General features: G+C 38.7%; 1 protein-coding gene across 1 annotated transcript in view; it reads left to right on the top strand.

Annotated features, from left to right (window-relative positions):
* KCNN2 (potassium calcium-activated channel subfamily N member 2) overlaps positions 1-26,913 on the top strand; it is a 99,085-nt gene that overhangs the window by 70,031 nt on the left and 2,141 nt on the right. Inside the window, exons 6-8 of the mRNA XM_089512392.1 lie at positions 17,841-17,951; positions 20,488-20,615; positions 26,276-26,345. Coding sequence (XP_089368518.1) covers positions 17,841-17,951; positions 20,488-20,615; positions 26,276-26,345 — 309 coding nt within the window. The remainder of the gene's footprint in view (positions 1-17,840; positions 17,952-20,487; positions 20,616-26,275; positions 26,346-26,913) is intronic.

Genomic DNA, 26,913 nt, shown 5'->3' with positions numbered 1-26,913 from the left:
TTTTTCATTCTGCATTCCACATGTGAGACAAAAATAAACCAAGATTTATATCCCTCTTCCAGAATCTGATGTCTCCTCATCCTTTCATCTAGGGGGCTCAGACCAAAAGGCCTGTGTTTTCCCTGGTCTCACATTGTCCTGTTTAGATGATGCAGGCCATTAGCCTGAGGCCAGGATTGAGCCGGAATCTGGCAAACTGGACATGGATCCAGTGGATTCAGCCCAATCCTGGGTCAAAGAGGCCTTAGTGCAGGTCAAAATGATTCACTATTTGCTGCAGAAACTCGATGACAAACTCCAGCAGACCTAATGGCTCTACACACCTCTTACCTCCCTCTGTCATTGCCGCTACTGACAAGACCTTGTTTGTCATGTCTAATGTGGAAATGGGTGCCTGGCCCTGTGGGTGCAGCCAGGCACCACATTTTCATGTCAGATGTGGCAATGGGGATCTTTTAACTAGCAACAACAGCAGAGGAATATAAGGGGCAGTAGTGGGTGTGTGACAAGGAGGCCAGTGGGTGTGTAAAGTGACAGCCCAGGGACCAGCCTGGATTAGGACCTGGACCCGTGCTATCCTGGTCCATCTGCTCAGGGCCTAGGTTTCATGAAGATGATAGACAGCAGTTGGGACAAGATAGAACCCAGTAGACCCCCCCCCCAGGCTAAATTGCAGAGCATATCCTAATAGAGCATATTCAGAGGTGTATGGAATCACCTAAAATCAGTATATCATTCTCATGAGATGACCCATCAATGATATTAAATATCACTCAAAGATTCAAAAGTTTCAGTATCCTCACTCTTGTTATTTGGTGTAAGTAATACTTCAAAATAAAGTAGAACTCAAGATTCAACCATAAGAAGATGTTTTATGATGTATGGGAGTGAATACACTAAAAGTATCAGGCCCTAGCTGGGCTTGGAAACTAGGCATGGTCAGGCCTGGTTAATACATGGATGGGTACTGCCGAGGAATACCAGGTGCTGTAGGCTATAATTCAGAGGAAGATGCCAGCAAACTACCTCTGAGTATTCCTTGCCTAAGAAAAACCTGTGAATTTGACCTATGAATTTGAAGGTGTGCATGTATGTGCACATACAGAAACACAGAGTTCATTAACATCCCATAACCCTGTCATATACCAGAGGCAGTGCACATACTTTACCTGAAAAAAAAAAGCCTCTCTAATCTCCAGTTAAAGCAGTAGTGTACAACACATGGCTTGTAGGCTGCATACAGTATCTACACTAATTTTTGTGTCCCCTGTATTCATCTGACCACTCTGAAAAATCATTTTAAAAGATTCTCTATTTGTCTAAGCTATGAGCAGAAATTGCCCTTTAAAATAAGATGTGTCTTGTTTTAGCCCCTCCCAGGAGAGAGCTTTCTGAAACTAGAAAACTCCCAGCCACTTCCAGTTTTGTATGTGGTGGTCCTAGGACAAAAATTGCTCCCGCGACTCCCAAGACCCATCTCCTGCATAGGTTAAAGCAGAGATGGGCATCGTATGGCCCACAGGTCACATGTAGTCCCTGTCTTCAATTCTTGTGGTCCATGAAACCCCCAACAGTCTCTCAAAGCTCCCACATCGCTCTTTCTGAAAATGGTAGCAGGATGTAACACAGTATAATTTCATGCCATCATTATAGGAGAGACAGCAGAAGAGAATGGGGATATTTGGGCTTGCTATGTGGAGGGTACAGCCCACAAGGGAGAGGTTAGGGGGGAAATTGATCTTGCCTCTGGGCAGTTTGTACTCTTGAGTTAAAGTATTTCATGCAGGAGGATGAAGAAGACCTCTGGCTGAGTTTGTGAAAAACAAACTCAGAAGGTGTAAGCAATAGTAATAGTTATCTTAACTATTCAGACAGCAGCAAGAACAGCATTGAAGCAGTTTTGACCCTGCAATCCTTTGGGGACCACATAGTCTGCCAATCATCCTCATCATCATTGTCATCATCATCATTCAAAAAAGTGATTAGAAATTACATTTTTTCCTTTGTTCTATTTGGAAAAATGGGTATTCTGTGATGTTAAATAGTGCTGGGGTCCTGAAGTCTGTTTGAAAGATGAACTGCTGCTCTTGGAGAGGAAGTTTAGTCATCTTTGTTCAGCAAAAGAATAGGGAATATGAAGGTGTTACTAAAAGAAAAATGAGGTAGGGGGGAAGGAGTGGGGCATCTCAACCAACTATCAGAGTTACTTCAGATGTTGGGAAAATTAGCTTTTGCAAGAGGCTTGTGTAACCCTTGCACTGTTTGCACCTGTTTAGACTAGTTCTAACTGAGGAGAACTCCAGGTCTGGGGTGACTTACGTGAGTTTTATGTAGTAAATATATAGAGTGCAATCACACACACACAATAGCAATTCATACAGACAGCTAAGAGCTAACTGAAATGGATATGTGCGGAGGCTAGGTTTTGGAATTAATACTTATACCTAAAATATAGCCCCAAGTGTTGGACTATCTTGTTAGCAACAAAGGCTGGATGGCCTTTCCCAGGAACTGACAATCAAATTCAAGATTGGTTGATGGCTTTAACGTTAGTGTTACAAAAATAGCAACTGGATCAAGATATCACTGAAAGGGATGGACAGGGAAATTGGCTGGGAACACAACAGTGGATAGGCAGGGGATTTGCTTACTGCTTTGGGTGCAAGGAGATCCTTTGTCTGAAGTTGCAAGAAGAAATATGGATGACATGTGGAAAGAAAGGGACAATTAATACACCCACCTAGATTTGATTGTTCTGTCACCTGGATGTACACATGCCTCTAAACATACTCCTAATAATAATAATAATAATAATAATAATAATAGTTTATTTTTATCCCGCTTTTCCAACTTTGATCAAAGCGGCATACAGATTTAGATAAAAAATACATCAAGATAAAACAATTAAAACAGCATTTAAAAACAATCACAATAACAACAATAGGGTCAGCTGAGTGGGGGGAATCCATAACATTGCAAGGTCATCGACAGAGGGGGTAAAACATAAAATGACATCTCATGGGGGGAAGGCTTGGGAGAAGAAAAAGGTCTTAAGATTCTTCTTAAAGAGATCTAAAGATGTGGTGGAGCGGAGCTCGTTTGGGAGATTATTCCATATTCTAGGGGCCGAGATAGAAAAGGCCCGTTGCGAGGTCCTCGCATAACGTGCCGTTGGGACCTCCAGCAAGTTCTTCCCTGCCAACCTGAGTGTGCAGGGCGGATTATATGGGGATAGGTGGTCCTCCAAGTAATAATAATAATAATAATAAGGTTTATTTGTATACCGCCCTTCTAAAACAAATTAATCAAGGCGGTTTACAACAATTTGCATAACAATAACATAACACTGCATATTTCAAATACATCATGGTTTTAACCTATAAAGCCCTAAATGGCTTGGGCCCAGGGTACTTGGAGGACCGCCTCTCCCCACATAATCCGCCCCGCACACTTAGATCATCCGGGACAAACCTGTTAGAGGTTCCTAGAGCACATCTTGTAAGGACCTCACAGAGGGCTTTTACCATCGTTGCCCCATCTTCCTGGAATAAGCTCCCCTTAGAGCTTCGCTCTGCCGCCTCATTAGATTCTTTTAAGAAGAATTTAAAAACATACTTATTTAGATTGGCCTTCCCTCTTTAGTTTAATTGATTTTTCTCTGCCCTTGTTTTCTTCCTTTGACTCCGAAATATTTGTGATTGATTGTCTGTACCCTGATATGTGTATTTTTTGACTCCTGTTCCTATTCTTTGTAGTAATGTTTTAACTTTTATATTGTAATTTAATTTGTATTGTAAATCCTATTGTAACTGTTTTTAACATTTGTAAGCCGCCTTGATCATTTTTTTGGAAAGGCGGGGTATAAATAAAATTTATTATTATTATTATTATTATTATCAATAGCAATACACCTCAATACAAAAGGCAACAATACAGTTATCAATATAATATCAATGCATATCACAAAACAGCCAGTATTACATAACAACAATAGCAATATCCAAACAGCATTAACCCTCCAACCCCCAGAGTTACCACAAATACAAAAAACCCCAAAAAACTGCCCAGATGGTATCAGGGCACAAACCACAGTTCTTTCAGCCACGCTTACAGCAGCGGCAGTGGCAGCGGCTTTGGGGCAAGTCCTCCGGCCGCCTCCCCGGTGGCATGGGGGGCGTGGTGGCGTCCTCCTTCGGATGCCGGCGAGCCGGCTTAAGTAGGCTGCTCTCACCGGCCTCTCCCCTCCGCAGGTGCACCGCCAGAGCGGCTTGGGGCAAGTCCTCCGGCCGCCTCCTCGGTGGCATGGGGGGGCGTGGCGGCGTCCTCCTTCGGGTGCCGGCAAGCCGGCTTAAGTAGGCTGCTCTCACTGGCCTCTCCCCTCCGCAGGTGCACCGCCAGAGCGGCTTGGGGCAAGTCCTCCGGCCGCCTCCTCGGTGGCATGGGGGGCGTGGTGGCGCCCAAGCCTGGGCCCAAGCCATTTAGGGCTTTATAGGTCATTACCAGCACCTAGTATTGCCCCGGAAGCAAATTGGCAGCCAATGGAGATCTTTCAAAATAGGTGTTATGTGGTCTGACCTGGAACACCCAGCGACCAGTCTCGCTGCCATATTTTGCACTAACTGTAGCTTCCAGGTTTGGTACAAGGGTTGCCCCATGTAGAGTGCATTGCAGAAATCCAATTGAGAAGTTTCCAGAGCATGTACTACAGTTTCAAAGTCCCTCCGGTCCAGGTAGGGGCGCAGCTGGCGTATCAGCCGAAGCTGATAACAAGCGCTCCTGACCGCTGCATCCACCTGAGATGACAGCTGGAGCTACGAGTCCAGGAGCACTCCCAAGCTGCGAACCAAGTCCTTCAAGAGGAGCGTGACCCCGTTCAGGACAGGATGGCAAATCTCACCACCCGAACCCGGGGAACCTATCACCAGTACTTCTGTTTTCTCTGGATTCAAACTGAGTTTGTTTTCCCTCATCCAGCCCATTACCGACTCCAAACAGGCATTTAGAGGCGAGATGCCATCCCTAGTCACTGCATCAGTCGGACTAACAGAGAAACAAATTTGGGTGTCATCAGCGTACTGATAACACCGCGCCCTGTATCTCCGGATGATGTCTCCCAGCGGTTTCGTGTAAATGTTAAATAGCGTGGGGGACAGAATAGCTCCTTGAGGGACACCAGATGTCAGTTCCCTCTTATCGGAGCAGACGTCCCCCAGCTGCACCATCTGGAATCTACCTGAGAGGTAGGAGCGGAACCACTGGAGTGCAGTGCCCCCGATACCTAACTCCCTCAGGCGTTCCAGAAGGATACCATGGTCAATGGTATCGAAAGCCGCTGAGATATCCAAAAGCACTAACAGGGACACTCTTCCCCTGTCCATGCCCAGACGGAGATCATCGACTAAGGCGACCATGGCAGTCTCAACTCCATAGCCCACCCGGAAGCTGGTTTGAAATGGGTCTAGAAAAATTCATTTCATCCAAGATCGATTGAAGCTGGGAACCCATCCTAGTGTTTCTGAAAGGTTACCAATCTCTCAAAAACATGCTTTTTCTAGATATGAGATAGGAAAACATGGGGATCCCAAAATACAGCACAGGCTATGTATGCAGCATGTACTAACAGAGGTAGTTTGAGTCCCAAAAGCAGCCTGTGGGGGGCATGTGTTCATTTTGCCTACTCCTGATTTCAGCTCTAAAGGAATATGCAATTCCTCGTTCCTCTGGATCATTCCTCTGGTTTGAGAAAGAAGAAAAAGGTACAGACAATACAACTGTCTGGATGAGGAAATGTACCTTGTTTGAAGAGACCCAGATAGCTGGTGCTGCTTGCTTCTGCTTGGTTCAATGGAAAACGTCTCTCCCCTGTACTTATGTTTCAGCTTTCTAGAAGCAAAGGTTGGAACAATCATTTCAGCAATAACATGCAAATCTGGTGTATTTGCTTTCCATTGCCTTTTCCTTTTGTATCATGTTTGTGTCTAGGCCTGCAGGCAGAGACTGTGTTTTTAAATATCTGTCTTGTGCCAGGAAAATGTTGGGGTTTTTACTGTTGTTAAAGAATTAGGCAATTATTTGGAGGTTAAATCTGTCTGTGCATACTAAAAATAACAAGTAATGAAATTTCTCTTATGAAAGCTGTCTGCTTCTGATTGCCATCTATTGAGTGCAAGGGATGTGATATCATGATCCTCTTGCCCTGCTTATGAATTTTATTTCAGAAACCTAGTTTCTCTGTGGTAGGAAAAAAATAGTTGGGTGGATCTGGCAGTTCTATTTTGACATACATTTAATTCAGAAACACAGTTTTCCAGAATTACAAATCAATTATACATATGTATATGTATAAATCTATTATTTTTTGTAAATATGTAAGATCTACATACTGGGACATCTCATGCTTTTTGAAATTGTGTGGAATTCATCATTGTAAGGAATGCTGGGTTCTTTAGTATTAAAAATAAGCAAACGTTTTAGTGGGAAAGGAAAATAAATTTGATAGAGAAGCAATACATAGTAAGGATATCTTACTATAGCTTATAATAGTGGCAGCTGATGGTTGCCATATGATTGGGGTTGTGAATTTTCTTTGTGTTTCCCTCTAAAATTGAAAGAAGTATGCAAGTAACAGAACCCAATTTTCAAAATAAATTCAATATCTTAAAGGAACTCAGTTAAACCTAGAGCATATTCACTGGTGCATGAATCCACCAGTTACAATTGGCTAACTGGGGATTCTTTTGCTTGATCATTTCATCCAGGGATGTTGCCAAGGGGGGGAGGTCCATGGGGTCCAGACCCCCCCCTTCTGTTAGATACAGTGAATGGTGTGTGCTGCCACACCGCTGCACCCAAGCCCCATTATAATGGTGGCACTTATTCTGGACCCCCCCTTCCCAAAATCCTGGCTACATCCCTGTTTCATCTGTAGATATCATAAGAAGACACTGAACCATTCTGAAATAATAATGTAAGTGCTTAGTTACAAACTTCTGCCTAGATTAGTGCATTGTTGAAGCATGTAAAAATTTTAAGAATAGCCAATTGAGGCTGAATCTGGCACAAGGCCATAGTCTGTCTACATATTTCTTGTGATTATCTGTTGTGGCTGGGATTGCTTCAGGGGATGTATATACATTGGGGGATTGGGGAAAAATAAGAGTTTTCCCTCCCATGAAATTTTCTTTCAGCCCCCCAGTTTTTAGCATTCCAATAACTCAACATCTGTTGAACATTTAGAAATATAATTTAGGTATCCAAAGAAAAGGGGCAGAAAAAATTACCAAGAAAATGCAAACACAGGAAATATAAGAGTTCTAAATGTGAATGTTTTCACTCTCTGCAAAGCTAGAAATTTGAGAACTGAAGGAAAAAATTCATTTGATGGGTTAGAATTTTTGGGGAAATGGCTTAGTTCTCTGCATTAAATAAATAAACTGAGATTTACTGTGTTGAGTGGTGGATCCCTTCATGAATCGTGAAACTGATGATAGCTTAAGTGACTTGGAACCTGTGGAGCATTTATGATTAATAAAAATTATGCTTTCTGAAAATAGAAAAAAAATGAATGACTACCAGTTACGGGGTGGATGATTTAAATGTTAGGACTATGCATGTTATTTTGGTGTCAACCATATCAAGCTTCGCTATACAAAGATTATTTTTTCTTAGAAGCTTTTAGGGAAGGTCAAATTAGAATCAAAGATATATGAAAACATTGAATAATTAAACATTAAAGGAGGAGGCACTTGTGAAACACAAATATCAGTACAATCTGTTTTTCTCCATCTAAGAAGTCTGGAAATAATGTAGATAGGTCATCCTTATGATAAGTACATTTCTTCTTTAAAATGTTTGCATTGGGAATTAAACAAAACACTGCTCAGATTTTAAAAATCAGATCATGTTAGTTGGCAGTAGAAAGCACAGAAAACTTGTGAGGCTAGATTGATTAGTTGCCAATTCTAGGAAAGAATTTTCTGTTTATCAGATGACTACAGCTATAGAACCCTGTTTGTTGTTATTGTTAACTGCCTTTGAGTCAACTTCAACTCATGGTGGCCCTGTAAACAAACATGTCCAAAATCCTCTGCTCTCAACTGCCCTGCTGAGGTCCTCAAGGCTCAGGTCTGTGGCCTCCCTGATCGAGTCTAACCATCTGGCATTTGGTCTTCCTCTTTTCCCCAGCATCATCTTTTTTCTTAATGATTCATAACTTCTCATGATGTGGCCAAACTACAACAGTCTCAGTTTAGTTATCCTGTCTACCAGGAAGAGTTTGGATTGATCTGTTATAGAACTCATTTGTTTGTCTTCTTGGCCAGCCACAGTATCTTCAGCACCACATCTCAAATGAGTTTTTCTTTCTATTAGCTTTCTTCACTGTCCAGTTCTCACATCCATATATTGTGATGGGAATACAGTGTCTTGGACTATCTGCACTTTAGTGTTCAGAGTTATATCTTTGCAAATTAGAATCTTGTCCAGTTCTTTCATAGCTGCCCTTCCCATTCCTGGTCGACTAATTTCTTGACTGCATGCTTTGTTCAGATCTATATTTGATGCAAGGTTTGGGAAATCTTTTGATAATCTCATTGTCTTAGATTAATTCTTGTAGCTCTCCCATGGTCATTATTTTTGTTTTCTTAATGTTCAGCATTAGGTCTAACTTATTGCTTTCCGCCTTAACGTTCTTCAATAACTGCTCCAGGTCCTTGCTGGTTTCTACTAGTAGTATAGTGTTATTAATGTTCCTTCCCCTGCTATTCTGCCTCTGACTCTTAACTGCCAGAACAGACCAGCAAAAAAAGCCAGCTTCAGGGTGGCATGGGGGCACAGCATCCACACACTGCATGCCCCGACTCTGGTCCATGTTGCCTGCCCAATCAGATGACAGGCAGTATTTCAGCATTTGGAGGCATGGCAAATGCACACCAAAGAAACGCTGAAGAAATGCCACGGCAGCAGAAAAGGCACCCTTTCCCTGGTGCAAAAAAGAAGTGGCTTTCTGCCAGTCCTTTTTGCGCTGGGAAAAGACTGGATCGGGACTGTGGCATGTGGTTGCCACAGCCCCAATCAGGTGCACAGAGGGGTGGCATGATGCTACCCCTATAGGGCAGTCTGTTTTCAGCCTAAGTCTGCTGTGTGAACAATACTTTCTGCATACCAGTTCAATAAATAAGGTGATAGTCTGCAACCTTGACTTACTGACTGGGAACCATTCTGTTTTTCCATATTCTGTTCTAACAGCAGTCTCTTGTCCTAAGTAAAGGTTGTGCATCAAAACAATTAGATGTTGTGGCACTCCCATTCCTCTAAGAACACATCCAGATTGTCTTCCGGAATTCCTTGGTGTGCTCCATTGTATGTATGTAGTGTATGTATACATCTATGTATATGTATGTGTGTGTGTCCCCTTTTGTGTATGCATGTTTATATTTCAGTTCTAATGCCTGCCTTTCTTGCTCTGGAAATTTTCCATCCATAGTTTGCGTAATATTAACTGGGAAATCTCATTTTTAGCTTTCTACATTTCTAGCTGCTCCTGCAAACCGTTCATTCTCACCCTAACTGAGACTGCGTTGAGCATGTGTGGATTTGAAGAAGGGAAATTCCCATTCCACATTATTTTATACCACCTATGCCTTAGTTCATGGATTGTTGTTGTCATGTCAGACTTCATGCTTGAAGTAAAAAAAGGAAAAGATACATTATGTTGAAATGTGTATGACTGTTAAACACCAAATTTAAGCTGTCAGTTACAAAAATACTTTAGCAATGCTGACATTCCTGCCTGTGAATTAAGTCAGCAAAGCCAATCACTTTTTGTCAAATAGGTAGGTGGGTAGGTAGAATTTGCAGTTAGGTTTTTCTATAAGTTGAAACACTTGGACTTTATCTATAGTGAGATTTGGCTTCCTTTCATCTTAACTAATTAAACACTGCAAGTTATTCATTCCATGTGTGACTGTGATGAAAAACCATTGCTACTTTTAAAAACATTATTATTGCTCTTGTTATTGTTATACTGTATAAGGTGCTTCGTTTACAGTGTAGACTGTCATGTGATTTAAAATTATGTTTTCCCCTCTCTTGTTATTTGTTATACTATTGAGTATTGCTTTCAACATATCCAGAATGTGATGGCCATACAACATTTTCCTTTAGCTGGAAAGATGCTGCATATGGAGAGAGGTCCGGTTTTTGCCTTTGATAGTTAGGGCAATTGCTTATGCCAAATTCTGAAAACGTTGTAGTGGCTGATCTTTAGATGTCTTCCAGATAGTCACTCCATTTCTTCTGCGACATTACCCACCACCAGGACCACTTTATTTCTGCATGTCAAATCCACCAGAGGTTCCATAGGAACTTTAACAAAAGGATAGCATTAGCAAAGTCAAAAGAAATGGTAGGTGAGCACAAACATTACGGAGAAATAAAATTTCAAAATTAAAACCAAATGAATTCAGCCTGGATGGGCCCTATTTAAAACTTGACTTAAAGAGAGATGTATTTGAAGGTCCATACCTTCTTTTACATTGGGCTGTATTTGATCCAGGCTGAGGAGGTATAGCCATGGATATGCCCAGGCTAAGCATCCACGAAACTCTTTTTCCTCACTTCTGCTTTTAAACACTGTAATAACATCTTTCAAACATTGTATGACATCAGGGATTAATGTTTATTTCAGTATGTGTGCAGGTTTGTATTAGCAGACTTCACAGGTGTGACCTCCCATTTGTAACCCTCTAAGTAACCTAAAGACCACCTGCAGGTTTTTTCCCAGTCTTCTAGAAACAGTTTTGGGGCTGTACAGAAGGAACTATGAGGAGAAACTGTTAGAAACAGTTAGCAGAACCATGTTTGAATTCTGGACATTTCTTCAATAATTGATCAAGTTACAACACTTCTTTTTATAAACTGGTTCATTCTGTTAGACATCTTCCTAGAATGAATGAACTGGAGGGCCAAAAACTGAAAACCGTTCAGTACTACATGAGAACAGTTGCTATGTGAGGGCACTGTTTGTTTGTTTTTTAAAAAAATCATTTTTCAAATAGGTAGTATAGCTAAATCAAATCAAATGAAAATCCAAATGAAAAGAAGAACTATAACCAAAACTAATAGAATTATCAGTAATATGAAATGCATAAACTATTCATGTCTGCAATAATGGGTGTATTGAGGAAAATATTGTTGTAAATAAAGCATACCAGAAAGGTGTGATATAGGCCAATTTTGTTTTCATATAGAAGCTGCTTGTTCACAAGAGGCCGAATAAGGAATGCCTTATGAAGCTCAATATAGATTCCAAACTACAGAATCTAATTTGTCTGTTGTTTAATAATTGATTCTTGCAACAAACAAGAATCAGACAAGGAAGCTTATCACTTGGGGAAATAAGCCGGCTTCAGTTTTCAAGCAGCTTCAATTCTGGATCCAGGATGCTCCCAGATGTTATACCTAAATTGCCACCAATCTAGGCAGGATGCCAACACCTGGATGCATCCCAGGTCAAAGCCTCGCTCAGCCAGCACTTTTTTGAAGTGAGGGAGTTTCTGACTTCAAAAATTGGCCAGCTGAACGAGGCTTCGACCCGGGATGCATCCGAGCGGCAGCATCCCACCTAGATCAGTGGCAATTTAGGTATGATAACATCCGGGGGCATCCAGATCCAGTACTGAAGCTGGAAGAGGTAAGTGATAAGCTCCAATGTCTTATCTCAGTTAAATCAGTTCTGTCCAATCTTTCCACATCTCAAAATCTGTGTGACTGGTTAACTGCTGTATGGTTTCATAGTTTTTGTTCATTAGATTTTCAAGAGGAAAACAATGTTTTAACAATTATGAGACTGTCAGTACTATTTCAGGCCTAACATAATGTAGAGTTTAAAGCACAACTCTGAGTCCAAGCGCTAGATGTCCCCTTTTGTGATGCAGAAGGCTGGGGGAAAAAAATTATACTGTGCATTATATGGAGCTGCACAAGGTAAGTGAATTTAAATCTATAGATATGCGCAAACAGCAGAATGATCCATACTGTCATAGCACTGAATGGGTTCCTGCACTAACTTTTGTGCAAGCATTTCATAGGTCTTTGGCTATATCACATTGTATCTTTGAGCTGGATTTAAACATTGTAGCACAGGGGAAAACCTACAACATAGGCCAAAGCTCTATGCTGATCCAAAATTTATTTCCTATTTTTTAAAGGCTTCCTAATTTTTGGTCTTTGCCAAGCCATCTCAGGATGCTTTGTCTATTCAATGTGAGTTTGATGACATTTTAACAAAAGCTTTCTTTCTCCGAAGGTTAATTAGTTAGTGAAGTGCCAACTATAGCATATAATCATTTGTTGGAAGTGGTTGAACTTCTGGGAGGTTCATCATACAGACTGTGTACAGCAGGGAGGAACAGTGGATTTCAAAAGGAATTTGGGCATTTTGAAGCTCTTGGGTACATTTATGAAGGCTTGACAGTTTGTTAAAAATAAACACACAGTTATCATTTGTCAGTATTTTATTCCTTTATGCTGCCCAAGTGGGAAAATGGAATACATACTTGCCCTGTGATACAGTGCCAGTGTGTGCTGTTTTATTCCCATACAATCAGTGAACAGATAGCCTTGAAAAGGAAAGCAAGGTTGTTTGGTAAACAGGTGAGAGATTTTATTGTTAGGAAAAGGAGAGCAAAATAGCTTGGAGAGGGGATTGAAAGAAGTAAAATGCCACCATTAACAAAAAAATATAGACCTATCTCACTATTAATTGTTGATATTTACTCTCATCTTTTTACATTTCTCAGAATATCCATGACAATCAGAACATTGCTAAAAATGCAATTAAGGCATAATGTAAAAAGCTTTCCCAGTATTCTTGAATTTTTAAAACATCATATTGACAGAAAGAGTGTTTTGATTTTTATAGTTTTTTGTGGGGTTTTCAGGCTATGTGGCCATGTTCTAGAAGAGTTTCTTCCTGACGTTTTGCCAGCATCTGTGGCTGGCATCTGCTAAGATGGAGAAAAAGCATTTGATAATATTTCTTGGATCAATTTATTTCAAATATTAGAGAGAATAGACTTTCATGAAAATATTATTTGGCCAATAAAAACAATCTTTTCAGTCCAAAAGGCCCATATGCTTGTAAATGGCAACCAGATCAATTGAAGTACAAAAGGGGACCAGACAAAGGTGTCCTCTCTTACCCTTACTATTTATTTTGGCACTGAAGACCCTGTTTAGAGTTATTATACAAGATGACAGAATCTTCAGGGTGAGGTTAAAAAAAAGAACAATATAAGCAGAGAGCTTGGGCAGATGTGCTTGTGATAATAAGACAAAAACCGCTGGACTCAGTGAAGGCTCTTTTGGAGGTGAAGGCTGCATTTGCACTGCAGAAATAATCCAGTTCAACACCACTCTAACAGCCAATGCTATGGAATTCTGGCAATTGTGGTTTATTGTGGCACCAAAGCTCTCTGAGAGAGGGGGCTAAATTTCTCACAGAACTTTAATTCCCAGAATTCCATAGCATTGAGCCATGACAATTAAAGTGGTGTCAACCTAGGTTATTTCTACAGTGCAGTTGTAGTCTTAGGTGTTTGAGACATGCTCCAGATTTAAGGTGAATGTGTTAAAACAAAATTGCTGACTAAACAAACATATGACATCAGAAGGGAACAATGAACTGACTGATTTTTAAAATTTTGAAGTAGAAAAAAGGGGGATTAAACGTTTGTGAGTTATAATCACGAAGAACAGCAGTTTATTATTTTATAACTACCATGACAAAGTATGGAAAAACTGAAAGAAAGAAAAAATGGGGAAATTAAATGTGTACCTTTTGGGTAGAATTGCAATAATAAAGACAATTGTTTTGCCAAGACTTTTATTTCTCTTTCAAATGATCTCTATTTTTAGAAATGGAATACCTTTTGTGGAATGGCAGAAGGAGATTTCCAGGTGTGGCTTGGGAGCCTTTAAAGTTAAATTGTATTATGAGGTTTGCTGTTTTATATGGCTGAAGGAATGAATAATGCTTAGAGATGTGATGCTCTTGGAACTTGAAGGCCATAATGTAAGATTTGGTTGGCATAGTTATTTTTGCTATAATAAACTTAAGGAACATGCTGAATTTTTTAAAAAAAATCATAATAGAATAGATTTCCTAAATAGTAGAATGGTTCTCCCAAGGATAAAAAGAGACTTTTTCTTAAGATAATATTTTTTACCGCATCAAAGGGAGACTATTTTGGGACAAAAATTATTATTATTATTATTATTAAGCTTTATTTATATAGCGCTGTAATTTTACACAGCACTGTACATAAAATCTTTTAATTAGACGTTTCCCTGCCTTCAGGCTTACAATCTAAGAAGACACGACACAAAAGGAGAATGGAATGGGGGGGGGGGGGGAGAGGATCAGGTCCAGCATTCTTCTCTCCCTCTGAGGCCTGGACCAAGGCAGATGGACTAATGGAGGGCTCTGTATCTTAAGGATAGGCCTGATGGCATTGGCCCACCCTCTCTCCCCCTCAGAGGCCAAGATGGAGTCAGATGCCTTGTGGGAAGGGTTCAGTTCCTTTAGGGAGGCCGGATGGCAATGGGAGATGCTTGTGCTATGATGATGTGTTGTATTTTGAATAAGATGGCTGGAAGCTTAAATCAAGAGAAATGATTCTTAAGGAGGGCAAAGATATTAATTGGTTTGCTTATATGCAACTTAAGGGCAGATTTAATCAAGGCAAGAGAAATGCAGTCATGGAATTTAGAGAAATTGATTTTATTTAGAGTTGTGTAAAGATGGTGATCATGTAATTAAAAGCATATAAATGGCTTCTGAAACTAGAAAAGGAAGAGTCCTAATGAGGTGGGCCCAAAATTTTGGACTTAATGTCTATATGGATGTATGGGATATAATGTGGTCCAAAGATATAAAAATTACATTGTGCACTAATTTTAAAGGAAAAACTGTATAAGATGATGTATAGATGGTATGTAACACCCAGGTAAGTTGTTGAAAATGGCACAGAATGTTTCCAATCAGTGTTGGGAATGTCAAGATAAGGAGGGCTTTTTTAATATGTGGTGGACTTATAAGAAGGTGAAAAGTTACTTGTCAAAGATTTATATACTAATCCAAAAATTGTAAAGCTAGATTTTGTAATGTTACCAGAAATGTTTTTGTTTGGCTTTATGGGTAAAGAACTGGATAGTAAATATGGATCACTTCTTCAATAAATGACAACAGCAGCAAGAATATTGTTTCCTCAGACGTGGAAATGGATTGAAGCACTAGTGATGGAAGAATGGATTGTTAAGTTTGCTCAGTCAGACCAAATTCCTGAATTAATATGGGTTCTAAAGGATAAGCCAATCCAAGTGAAGGCTTTTTGAAAGACAGGAAACTGTTTATGGACTTTTTGCGCAGAAAGAAATCTAAGGTCCAGTACAGATTGACATGAAAAGCCAGCTTCCAGCTGGCTTGGCAATGTGGTATATGCACAACACATGCCCCCAAGATGCCCGGAAGCCAGCTTCATCCCACTCAGCTGCCCGCATGGCAACCAGCTTCAGGGCATTCTGGTGGCACAGAGTTTACATGCCACATGCCGCAGGAACACAGTAAAGCTCTGACAGGGCGTGAAAAGACAGCTTTTTGCCCACTCAAAAAGGAGCGGCATTTTTCCACTTCTTTTTGGGCCATCAAAAAGGTGGACTGGGGCTGAGGCATGCAATTGCCATGGACCCAATCTGGTTTTCTCAGGGGCGGTCTGTTTCACCCCAACAATAATCTGTGGCTATGAGTATTAGTAATTTTCATTGGAATATTTAGTTGGCTCTGTAATTGTAGAATAATATTTTTTTTCTATTTTTCTTTTTCTTTTCATGCTAATTAGGATGGGACGGAGGGTCAGAGTCCTACTGTGTGTTAATGGTACATTCTTTGTTTCCTTCCTTTCCTTTCTTTTTTCTTCTTTTTCTTTTTTAAAATCTTCTTTCTCCCCTCCTTTTTCTTTATCCTTGATTGTATGTTATTTTGATTGTAAATTTGATTGTTTATGTTAAAAAGTAATAAAAATTAATCGGAAAAGCCAAATACACATGAAGATGCAAACTGGATGATACAATGCTTACAAAAATGTGTATGAGACATGGAGGGTTTGTATAAAATGTTTTGTGCAGAAATATTTTTACAATAATGTTAATTTTCCTGCAGTTTCGATATAGATTGGTGAAGAAACAGACTTGTAAATCAACATATTTAACTTGAAAGCACTGTATCGCAATTATTATGAATTGCTTAAATGTATTAAATTTACTTTATTGAGTAAAATATTGTCTTGTGAAAAGCAGGCCAGTACCAATTTTTACAAGGATTTATAGGATTTTAATGTATCACAAGAAAAATATAACATTGATTTCGTTCAAAATGTGATGTATATAATCCTGTAAACTATTGTTAATGGAATGTTAGTCTTTCTCCCTTGTGACTAACACCAAAAATAGATTAAACAGTATTTTACCTTTTGTGGTTTAATTAGATTTAAGATTAGACATTTATTAAAGTCCAAAGATAAAGTTTAAACAAGCTTTTATTGCTTTGGTTCCTAATAGAATTGTACTTTATTTCTTCTAAGACATAGTGATATAGTGATCAGGTATTATGAATTGGCTCAATTCAGTTTATTATTGTTGCAGTCTGTATGTTAAATGCTATTTTAAACATCAATATTAATAATGCAGCTTTTTCTAATATACATAATGTATTTTCCTGCCTTAAAGAGAAAATTGAGAACTGCTAATGTCTAATATAGAATTGATTATTATTTTATAACTATCTTCGCTTATGGACAGATAAAGGTGTATAGCAGAGATTTTCTGTCTTCTAATTTGGTGATGCTTTGCAAAGTTAATCACCAAAACTTACTGAGCGTATTACCTTCTTATCACCAAATCCGAACTCTAATGTTATCCTTCTGTTTGCCCTGTACAATTACAGCTTTCTTTGCTCTCAAACAATTGCAACCTCCAATCTCTATCTTTTACAACCATTACTTGAAATAATTTTAAAGCAAAATTTTTACCCAAAAGATTTTTTTAAATGCATGTTTCTCATGATGCATCAGTAATGTATTAAAGCATCAATAATGCATTAAAGCATGTTTAGTTAGCTTTTAAAAATACAAGAAATGGCCAGAATTTTCCTCATATGTCAAAACAATGTTTTTAAGTAACATGTTATATAGAAACTGTCAGTGTTAGTAGGAGTTACATTATGTACTAAAGTAACATTATTGGGCCTTTTTTCCCTGTTTCCCAATAATTTTTTACAAGTTATTTGCAATAGAAACAACAACAAGAGTGGCTTGAGCTGATAACTCCATTCTACCAGGTCATTCCACAGTGTTGGGTCAGCTGATGAAAATGTCCCTTGGGTAACAGTCAACTTTAGTATTTAATATTAGTGATGCTTTCAACTCTGTATTCTCTTGCTCTTATGTGAGATAAAAGGGGTGGAAAAGGGGGAAGAGCATTGGAGCAAGAGCATTATCACTATGGAGGGGGGGGGGGGGAGGAAGAAGTTGAGCTACAGATGAATTGGCATTTTTGAAGAAAGGTGCATTACAAATCCCAAGTAAGATTTCAACTACATTAATATCCAATATGAAACAACTGGTAGCATCAAATGATGTAATTTAATTGAACAAATGTCCTACTATGTACAACATTATCTTAGGGGGAAGCTAACCTGATTTCCCCCCTGTTTTGTCAGTGTTATGCTTATTCTTGGAATTAGTTGTGGTAAATCGTTGGATTTTGTTTTATGCTTTTTCCAGGGTGCTGGTTGCACTGCGCTGGTGGTGGCTGTAGTAGCAAGGAAATTAGAACTTACCAAAGCTGAAAAACATGTGCATAATTTCATGATGGATACCCAGCTAACTAAAAGAGTAAGTTACAGATTATAATTGTGTATTCTGTAATTTAAAAGGAACATTATGTTCAGTTTTTGTTTCTCATTATAAACAATTCTAGGGGTTGAGCATGAAAAATCATATACTGAGTTAGCTATTTTGTCCAGTGGTGGCCAATGTGAAGATTTTGTTATGGAGTATCATACAGAAAGTAAAGTAGGTCCCAGGGTATGATCTGAAGTGATGATCAGCAGGTTTTGGACTGATCAGTCCCTGAATACAATACTAGCTTGGAAACGCAATGGGCAGTATCCTATTAGGGGATTGTGTCCTATTAGGGGATTGTGCTGACATCAGAAATAGTTTCTCGGAGGCTGTATAAACAGCCAATTGTTCTCTAGTGCAGCTAATTTTTTCACAATTGCACATATATAGCCTTCATTCCCTTTTGACCATTATATGCTTCATGGGCTTAGGACCTTGGTACCTCTTGTTCATATAGTTGTGCATCTGTGAGATCCAGTGAAACTATGTGTATGTGCCTTCACATTGCCTGTTGGCTTATGGCAACATCATGCATTTCATCTGGTTTCATAGGCAGCGAACACTCTGAAGTGGTTTTGCCAGTTCTGTCCTCTGAAACATTACCTACAGCACCTGGTATTCATTGGCAGTCTCCCAACTGGCATATATTTTTGCTGTGGATCTCAGCCTATACAGCTCATTCTGCTTTGATTCTGTCGTGGAATAAAAGTATGACAAATGAATGAACTGGTTGGGATATAATTTAAATGAATCCCACATACTGAGATAGGCTAGTAAACAAATTTACAGTTGATCCTTCAGTACAATTATTTTTGTATGAAAGAATGTCACAATAGAAATCCCATTTGTAGGAAGTGCTCAGTGTGGTTGAAATCTATCTCCTTTGTACAAATGAGATGAAATGACCTTTTAGATAAAGGAGTTTATGAAAAACAGTAAATGCTTGACTCGTTGGCATTCCAGTTAAAATTCTAATTATACAGTTTACTTTGGTTTACTTGTACACACAGGATCCAGACTTTTTCTTTCCTCTTCTTTTTTGATGGATGGAAGTTCTCCATGACAAAACAAGAAAAATTAAATGATGTATATGGGCTAAAAGACAGAGAGTATACATATTTACCACAGCCATAACTATATAGAAACTATTTTTAGATATAAATAGTTGCTAAAGTAAAGGGACAAATAGACTCAGATAATAAAGGTAGGCCTTGAGTAGACGGGGCAAAAGGAGTAACCAGAGCTCACTTCCGTCCTGATCGCTGCAGGATCGCAGTGACCAGACACCACGGTCCTGAGGCCAGCTGCTGCCATGGCCCCAAAGAGGCCACAGAAAAGAGTGGATAAAATTAGGTGCCCCAGCATGGCTTATGCACAGTTTGGGGGCATGTGTTGTTTAAATGCCAGGCCTTCGTATGTTGATATGGATGTTGTTTTGTTTTTGTTTTAAAGGGTTTTTATTCTTAAATTTTAATAATGTAATTTTTAAATTATTTAACTGTTTTTTAAATTTTGTATTTTTAATGTTTTATACTTTTTCAAACTTGTTAGCTGCCTTGAGTCCCTGTACGGGGAGGAAGGTGGGATATTAATAAACATAACAACAACAACAACAACAACAACACCATGCCCCCAACACGGCCCAGTAGTGGACTTTTTGGTTCCCCTGTTTGAGGCCATGGTTGTGGTAGGATTTGTTTGTTTTTTTATCATTGATAAATTTGGAATTCTAGTCTGTCACCTTTGCACAACAAACCAACATCCCTGAAGTCCTGCCCTATTAATGATACCTTGCCCACACCCCAGCACAGCCATTTATAGGCTAGCGGAGAGTGAGGAACAGCTGATAAATGTCTGACTATGTGACTGCACACACACACACACACACACACACACACACACACACACACACTGATACAGGAATGCTCTGGGACATCCCAAGTGTCCTTCAGAGGTCTGGAAAGATGATACTGTACTGTCATTTTGCTTCTGACTATGATCACATATCCAGTAACTACTCAGCTGTTCCCTGCTCTCATAGATCTCATAGCTGTTTATATAGGTCCCTTATGTTGTTATCTGTTTGTATAGGTCTCTCGTGTTTCTATATATTGTATCATTGTATTTCCTATAAGTTTCTTTCATTTTGCATTCATTTTGATGTGCTTTGTAATATTACTTACTGTTTCATTAATACTTTGATGATAAATTTGGTTGGTTTTTTTTCTCTTTTGTTTACTCTTGGTCCTTTTTGGGGAGGTGTGCCCTGATCTCCACAGTCCATTAAAAGGCTTGGAGGTGAGGGTCTTGCAGGAGGAAGGAGAGCTCTAGGAAGGGGAAAGGGAGGCATATCCTACTTCTATGGCAGAACTTTACAATATGTCTCTTGAAGCAGGATCTTTTCCATGTATTTTAAAGGCATACACATGGAAGGAGAGAGAAGAGAATGAGAACATTAGTGAAATCAGGTTTGAAAGATTTGTCCGACTCTATTTTATTGAACCTTGTGTATTCTTTTGTAAAACAGGTGAAAAATGCAGCTGCCAATGTACTCAGGGAAACATGGTTAATTTATAAAAATACAAAGCTGGTAAAAAAGATAGATCATGCAAAAGTAAGGAAACATCAGCGCAAATTCTTGCAAGCTATTCACCAGTAAGTATCTTTTTGGTTTGTGTATTTTGTCCTTAATGGGTACTGTAGTAATGTGATAGGTTTAATTTCCAATATGGATATTGCTCTGGTGGCTGAACATAACTGTCCTAAATCTGCTTTCTGTCTAATTCTGTTTTACTGTAGCCTATGTAAAAATATATCTGTGTGTATATGAATGTGCATCTGAATATACATCCACATGAAAACAAAAGATAGCATCTGAAGTTGGATGTTCTTTCAAATGCACAATCCAGTCTGCACATAAATATGCCTACAGTTTCTAAAGGCAAAATTTCTGAGCTGCTCAAATATCCATGAAATTGGACATCCAAGGTTGAGGCGAGTGATGGTAGTGAAAAAACTACATCAAAATAACTGGACAAGTTTCACACATAAGCTATTCCCTATCTGCTAAGGTATCATTCCATGCCCTACCTGAAACTGAATTCCTCACTGTGAGTTTTGTTTGATTTAAAATATACTTCATGTTGAAATAGGGATTATGCTAGTATGTTACATGGCACAGATAATGATATGGATAATATGGTTTGTAATTTTATGGTTAGTGCTGGGATTGAGGAATGTTTGCATTTAGGAGAGGTATAGGTTTTATACACCTTTCCAAATATTTCAATTATTTAAGCCAGTGAATCAACCAATATGCCAGTTTTAGTCTGTGAATTCTGTAATTATTTAATATGGAAATGAATGCCTTATTTATTGATACAGTAAGGATTATACTTGGTGAAAAGATAATGGATTGTAGCTGGCTCCATGTTGACATCTCAGGAAGATCAAATAATTTGAGTTGGACTTAATTTCTGAGATAATACTTATTTATTTATACCCCGCTCTTCAGCCAAGGCTATCAGAGCAGCTTTGGAAACTACCAGCATGTGTATATAGATTTATAATGGAAACAGTACAGATATTTTATCCTTTTGACTCAGTTTTGCAACAGTGGGGGGGTGTCGGGGGGGATATCAGTAGATTTTAAACAAAATGGACAGATTTCTGATTCTGCTTCCAGTTGAGATGACCTGTGGTTTAGCATATAGTGTAAATTTGTGATTAGTCTTAATTGTGGATTTTTTAATAAGCCAGGTTCATAAACTCTGGGTTGAAATTGGCTCGTTTCAAGAAAACTTACTTAAAATTAACCACCATTTTTCTGGGTTTAGATGTAAAAATAATCAGTAAATAATTTAAAATGAAACCAACATCTTCCAAATTCCTTGCAGCTGACTAGAACAAAGGGGGGATGCCTGAGTCTGAAGCTCACTCTGCTTCATTGTTATAATCCTAAACTCTGGTTTCTCATTACTCTGAATGAGGTCAAAGTGTATTTATTTCCCACCATCTTCTTTTGCCATATTTAATGTAACATGGGAATTGTAGCATCTGGATATTCCTTGCTCAGAGACCAATGTCCTCCGGCGGTCTGAGACTCATGGATCACATCTCAATGAATGTGTAGTCACAAATCACACTAGAAGGGTGGGGAATGAATGCCTGAGTCTGAGGTTTACTGTGGTTCATTCATATAATCCTAAATTCTAGTTTCTAATTACTCCCTTCATTACCAGAAGGTGGTTGGTAGAGGACAGAAGTTGAATAAATGACACATGTTGTGCTTCTTTTGCTCTCAATGACAACTTATTAACTGGCTATACTACTGTATTTTTTCTACTGCAGAAAAGTGATTGGAAGAACATAATTCAATACTGGTTATATAGTATGGTCAAATAAAATACAATATCTATGGGAAAATATATGGGAAAATACAAAAAATGTTCTCTTTAATTTTTCTTTTAGACTGAATGCTAGTGACATTCTATAAATCCATTTACTTTGTTCCTTTTTGGTTGCACAGCATAGAGGGTGGTCATTTTAGTATGTCAGCATTAGAATATACCGTAATAAATTCAAGATTGATCATCATATTCCTACTGAATTCAGTGGGACTTTGTTCTGAGTGAAAATGCTTAGGGCCAGGAAGCAGATTTTACTACAGTCAATCCACTCATGCTCAGTCTTTATGGATCTTGTGTGTTAACCTTACTGACTAGATGCTTTCTGCTAGAAGTTTTCTGAACTTTTAAAAAGGTACTTGAATCCCCCTACTTAGGTGGTACAGGTTTCTTCTCAAGACAAGGGCTTTTAGTCTAAAAAGTGCTCCATAAAAGTACGCACACACAAAAACTTAATAAAGCCATTCTCATAGTATCCATCTTTCCTTGTTCAGAGTCAGGTTTCTGTTTTAATGCTGAGTTTTCATTTGTCTCTTATTACATGTCCTCCATGTCAACTGGATTGGGTTAAATTCAACATTGTACTCTAGTAAATAGTACCTATAACCAGGGCCAGTCATATCTGGTTGAATATTAGCTATCTGAATGCTTGTTTTATTTTCTATCTGAGCCCAGTACATTTCTCCTTTTTAAAATTCATGCGAATATGTCCACCTTCTGTGTCTAGATTTTGCTAGACCCTATCTACTCCTCTATTTCTTTTTTAAAGACCACCTAAGATCTAAGTTAGAAAGAGGATGAAATATCCAACATACCTTGCTTATGCACACAAATCACTGAATCCCTCAGCTTTAACATGTGAGAATCAGACTAATATTTAATGGTCATTAATTCTTCTCATCTGCAAGCTGGGAGGGAAGGTTAAAGGGTTTCAGGTACCTAAAACTCTGTATGTTTGCACCACGGAAGCTGAGAAGACATTGCTTGTTTTCAAACATGGTAAAAGGTGGTATCGAAACAGAGAACAGAGTGATACAGCTGCCTCTTGCACCTAAGTTGGGCTTTGATAATCACTGACCCACAGAGTGCTATGTGGAAGAAAATATGTGAAGTACAAGCTACATAATGGAGCCCACTGTGCTCACATGAAGACCTTCCCTTGTGTTGATTTGTTTTAGTCTATTTTACACTTTCTTTTCTTTTGTTTTGTCTTTTTATTTCAACAATGAAAATAGAGCTCGGAAGTAAGTTGTGTGAGCTGTTCCTTTAAAATTTGCAGAATTTACCACTGTCTGCATGCAATAAATTGATACTTTGTGAATTTTCAATAGTCTGGTTGCTACTGTGAAACTGCAATCCAAAGTCATGAATTTCTTCTGTGATAAGTGAAGTTCAGAAGGAAGTAATCAGAATGTCAATGCTTCTCAATTTATAGAGAAAGATCTGGCTAGTTTCATTTTAATCTGACTGTTGCAGCTAAGAAATTATTTATTTACAGAATGTTTGCCTCTCCTTAGTTACATCTATCACCTTGAAGAATACAAACTTCTCTTCATCAAGAATCACCTATAGGGGAGAAAATTAATCAGCATAAAAAATCATAAACCCAAACATTCAAATATGGAAGACAGGAAGGAGGTCTAGCTGAACCCACAATGTCTCTGATTAGATTTATCTCTTCCAAGAATAACCTAGTTATGTTTTATTTCATTTTAGCATTGACTTTAGTCTCTCTCATAATCTTTACATGAACTGTGCACAATATTGAACTTAATTCCCTCTCTCCAAGACTAATGCCAAATGTGTGTTACTGCAGCCCCACATCTGTTCATAAGCATTAACCCCACCCCCCACCCCCCGAATGTGTTCTAATAGGGGTGAGCTTTAGCTGGAAACATAGAATCATAGAGTTGGAAGAGACCACAAGGACCATCCAGTCTAATCTCCTGCCATACAGGAATACACAATCAAAGTACTCCCAACAGATGGCCATCCAGCCTCTGTTTAAAAATGAAGCAGCTGAGTTTTGTGATTGTGAAGCAGACAGATGGTGACAAAAGAAATTATTGAACAAATTAGCTTGGTGTCCATTGCAAATTATTCTGTGTGTTATTCTGTGGGTGCAGTAGCACCATTAAATAAATACACTAAAATAACTAAACAAAAGCAATGCAGTAATGAAGGAGAGCTTGGAAGGGCAAAGAGCACGAGAGCCTAATCCAATCTTGGAATACTTCTTTAATGAAGTACATTATTTTAAAAGAAAAAAAATCAGGCCAATATGCAATGCTGTCAATAATTTATGCCAGTTAAAGCAGATTCCATGAGTGAAGCCAGAAGGGCTCAGTCCCATTTCTCCAAACAACTCCCCCCCCCCCCCCCGCACACTTAAAAGCTTAAAATCTGCTCTGAAGAGCCAGGAAAATCAGAGTGGGCTTTCACTGCTTGTGAGGTCTGTACAAGGAAAGGGCTGAAAACCCCAATGTTCCTGCTAGGACCACTAAGGATTTAGATCACAGGGCCTAAAAATAGTGCTAAGTTATGGAATTTGTACTGAATAACTTCCTCAGACAGTTTCAGTGATATATTGCAGCCCAACCGCTCCCCAAATACCTCTACTTGTTGAGACATACAAATTCCTTCATTTCCTTTGTAACCTTATGATAGATGGCTATCATAAAGGACATAACTTTCCAGCAATTTTACCAATGAAACTTGCTCACTGCCCAGCAATGGTTCCTGTGCCCCACCCTGGATCTGCTCCAGATAGCCAACCAGCTTTCCAGGTCAAATTTTGAGAATGTGTGAGAGGGAATAATTCCCCCTCTCACTTTCAGTGATGGAACTCAGCCGTCTTAGAAAAAAACTTAATTAGATGTAACCAAGAAATCTTGCGGAAACTGCAGGCTCTCTGTATTTTCTTCACTGGGGATAACAGTTTCAAATTTGTATACATACAGTATAGAAATCTGACTCTTTCATTGAGGCAAATGGAAGAGTCTGCTGTCACGACAGTTTTCTGTGCGTCACATTGGTGTAAAAGTAGGAATTCTGGATTGCACTATTTTATGCATTGAAAATATATGTGGACCTTTAAACAAGCAATACTTTTCCTAGTGCAAATAATACATCTTGTTTTTCCTCTGTCACCATCCACAGCTAATTAGCACGAATGGAATTATGCACTAGGAGAAGAATATTCCCATAAGGCTATTTTACAGCATACATATATGATACTTTAAATCATATTGTTTAATCCCTGCTGATAAACAGGCCAACTAAGCCAGTTTAGAAGACTTAATGTGCATACCCATTTTAAAAATTGATGGTATTCCAAGTCAGTAACATTAAGGTCATTAAAAGAATATTAACAAGGGTGCTCTTTATTTAGCTGCTGGTCAGATGAAAGGTTTTAAAAATTAAGAAGGAACTCACTTATCACTGTATTTTCATCAGGTTCAAACACCTCCTAACCAAATCCATTTCAGACTGAAAAGGGCTTCTACCTGTATCTAATCATGTAGGCATATGGAAGTGATTTACTTACTAAGGTAATATTAAGATTTAATGGTTCATGGCTTCCTATGCCTACTTGCCAGGATACTGGAGCTTTAAGGAATGTTTTGGCTTTCTTTCATACACTATGAATAAATCCTTACCTACCACTTTGAATTCAGCGTTAACCATGGCAATTAGTAGTCTTGGGGACATCACATTTTCTTGCTCTCTCTTTCTTTTTGCGGTGTTAAGGAAGCATGCTTTTCATTGTACCAGACACATAACCAGTTATGACTGTACACAGAGTATTTGAGACATTGTCCATGCGGTTATCTGTCTAGATGCATGCCATATACAAGCTATATGAGGTAACAAAAAAAATCTTATCTGACTGGGATTTTCATCTTTTAGATTAAGAAGTGTTAAAATGGAACAGAGAAAATTGAATGATCAGGCAAACACTTTGGTGGACTTGGCAAAGGTTGGTGAAAAGTTTATCAGTGATACTGAGTATACTTCTTTGCTTTTGTAAACTGTGCAGGGGCCATGCTAATCTGAAGTTCAAAATAAAATGTAATTTAATATTCAAGAACTGAAAGAACTAGAAATAATATCCAGAATTATTAGACTAAGCACATCCTGTTTCTTACATATCTGTGAGCTCTTTTAGATACTACTTAGATGATATTTTTAGTTGATGTTGTTAGTCAAATGATGAAGTCACATCCTGCTGGCAAGCTTCCCATAGGCAACTGGCTGGTTTCTATGTGAGTATGAGGCTGAACATGCCTGTCTATCCAGTATAGTTCTTATTTTGTTTTTAAGATACTGAGGAAAGTTCATGATCATTCTAACTGCTGAGGAAATAAACTCTTAAAAGCGAGATGGCTTAAGTTCTAAGACAAGAGGATAAAAGTATGTTCTTGCAAGGAGAGTTTCCCAACCCTTCTTCCACAGAGAAACCACTTTCATCTTCCCCAACTCTATGGAGAGTTTCTAGTTCTTCGTGAACAATGCAGGGTGGATGGGGCTGGGCTGGGAGATGAACT

This window comes from Sceloporus occidentalis, unplaced genomic scaffold, assembly GCF_023333645.1.
Source record: "Sceloporus occidentalis isolate IW3139 unplaced genomic scaffold, rSceOcc1.0.p SCAF_1, whole genome shotgun sequence".
Lineage (NCBI taxonomy): Eukaryota > Metazoa > Chordata > Lepidosauria > Squamata > Phrynosomatidae > Sceloporus > Sceloporus occidentalis.
Note: the sequence above shows the minus strand (reverse complement) of the source record. Positions and strands in the feature narration are given on the sequence as shown.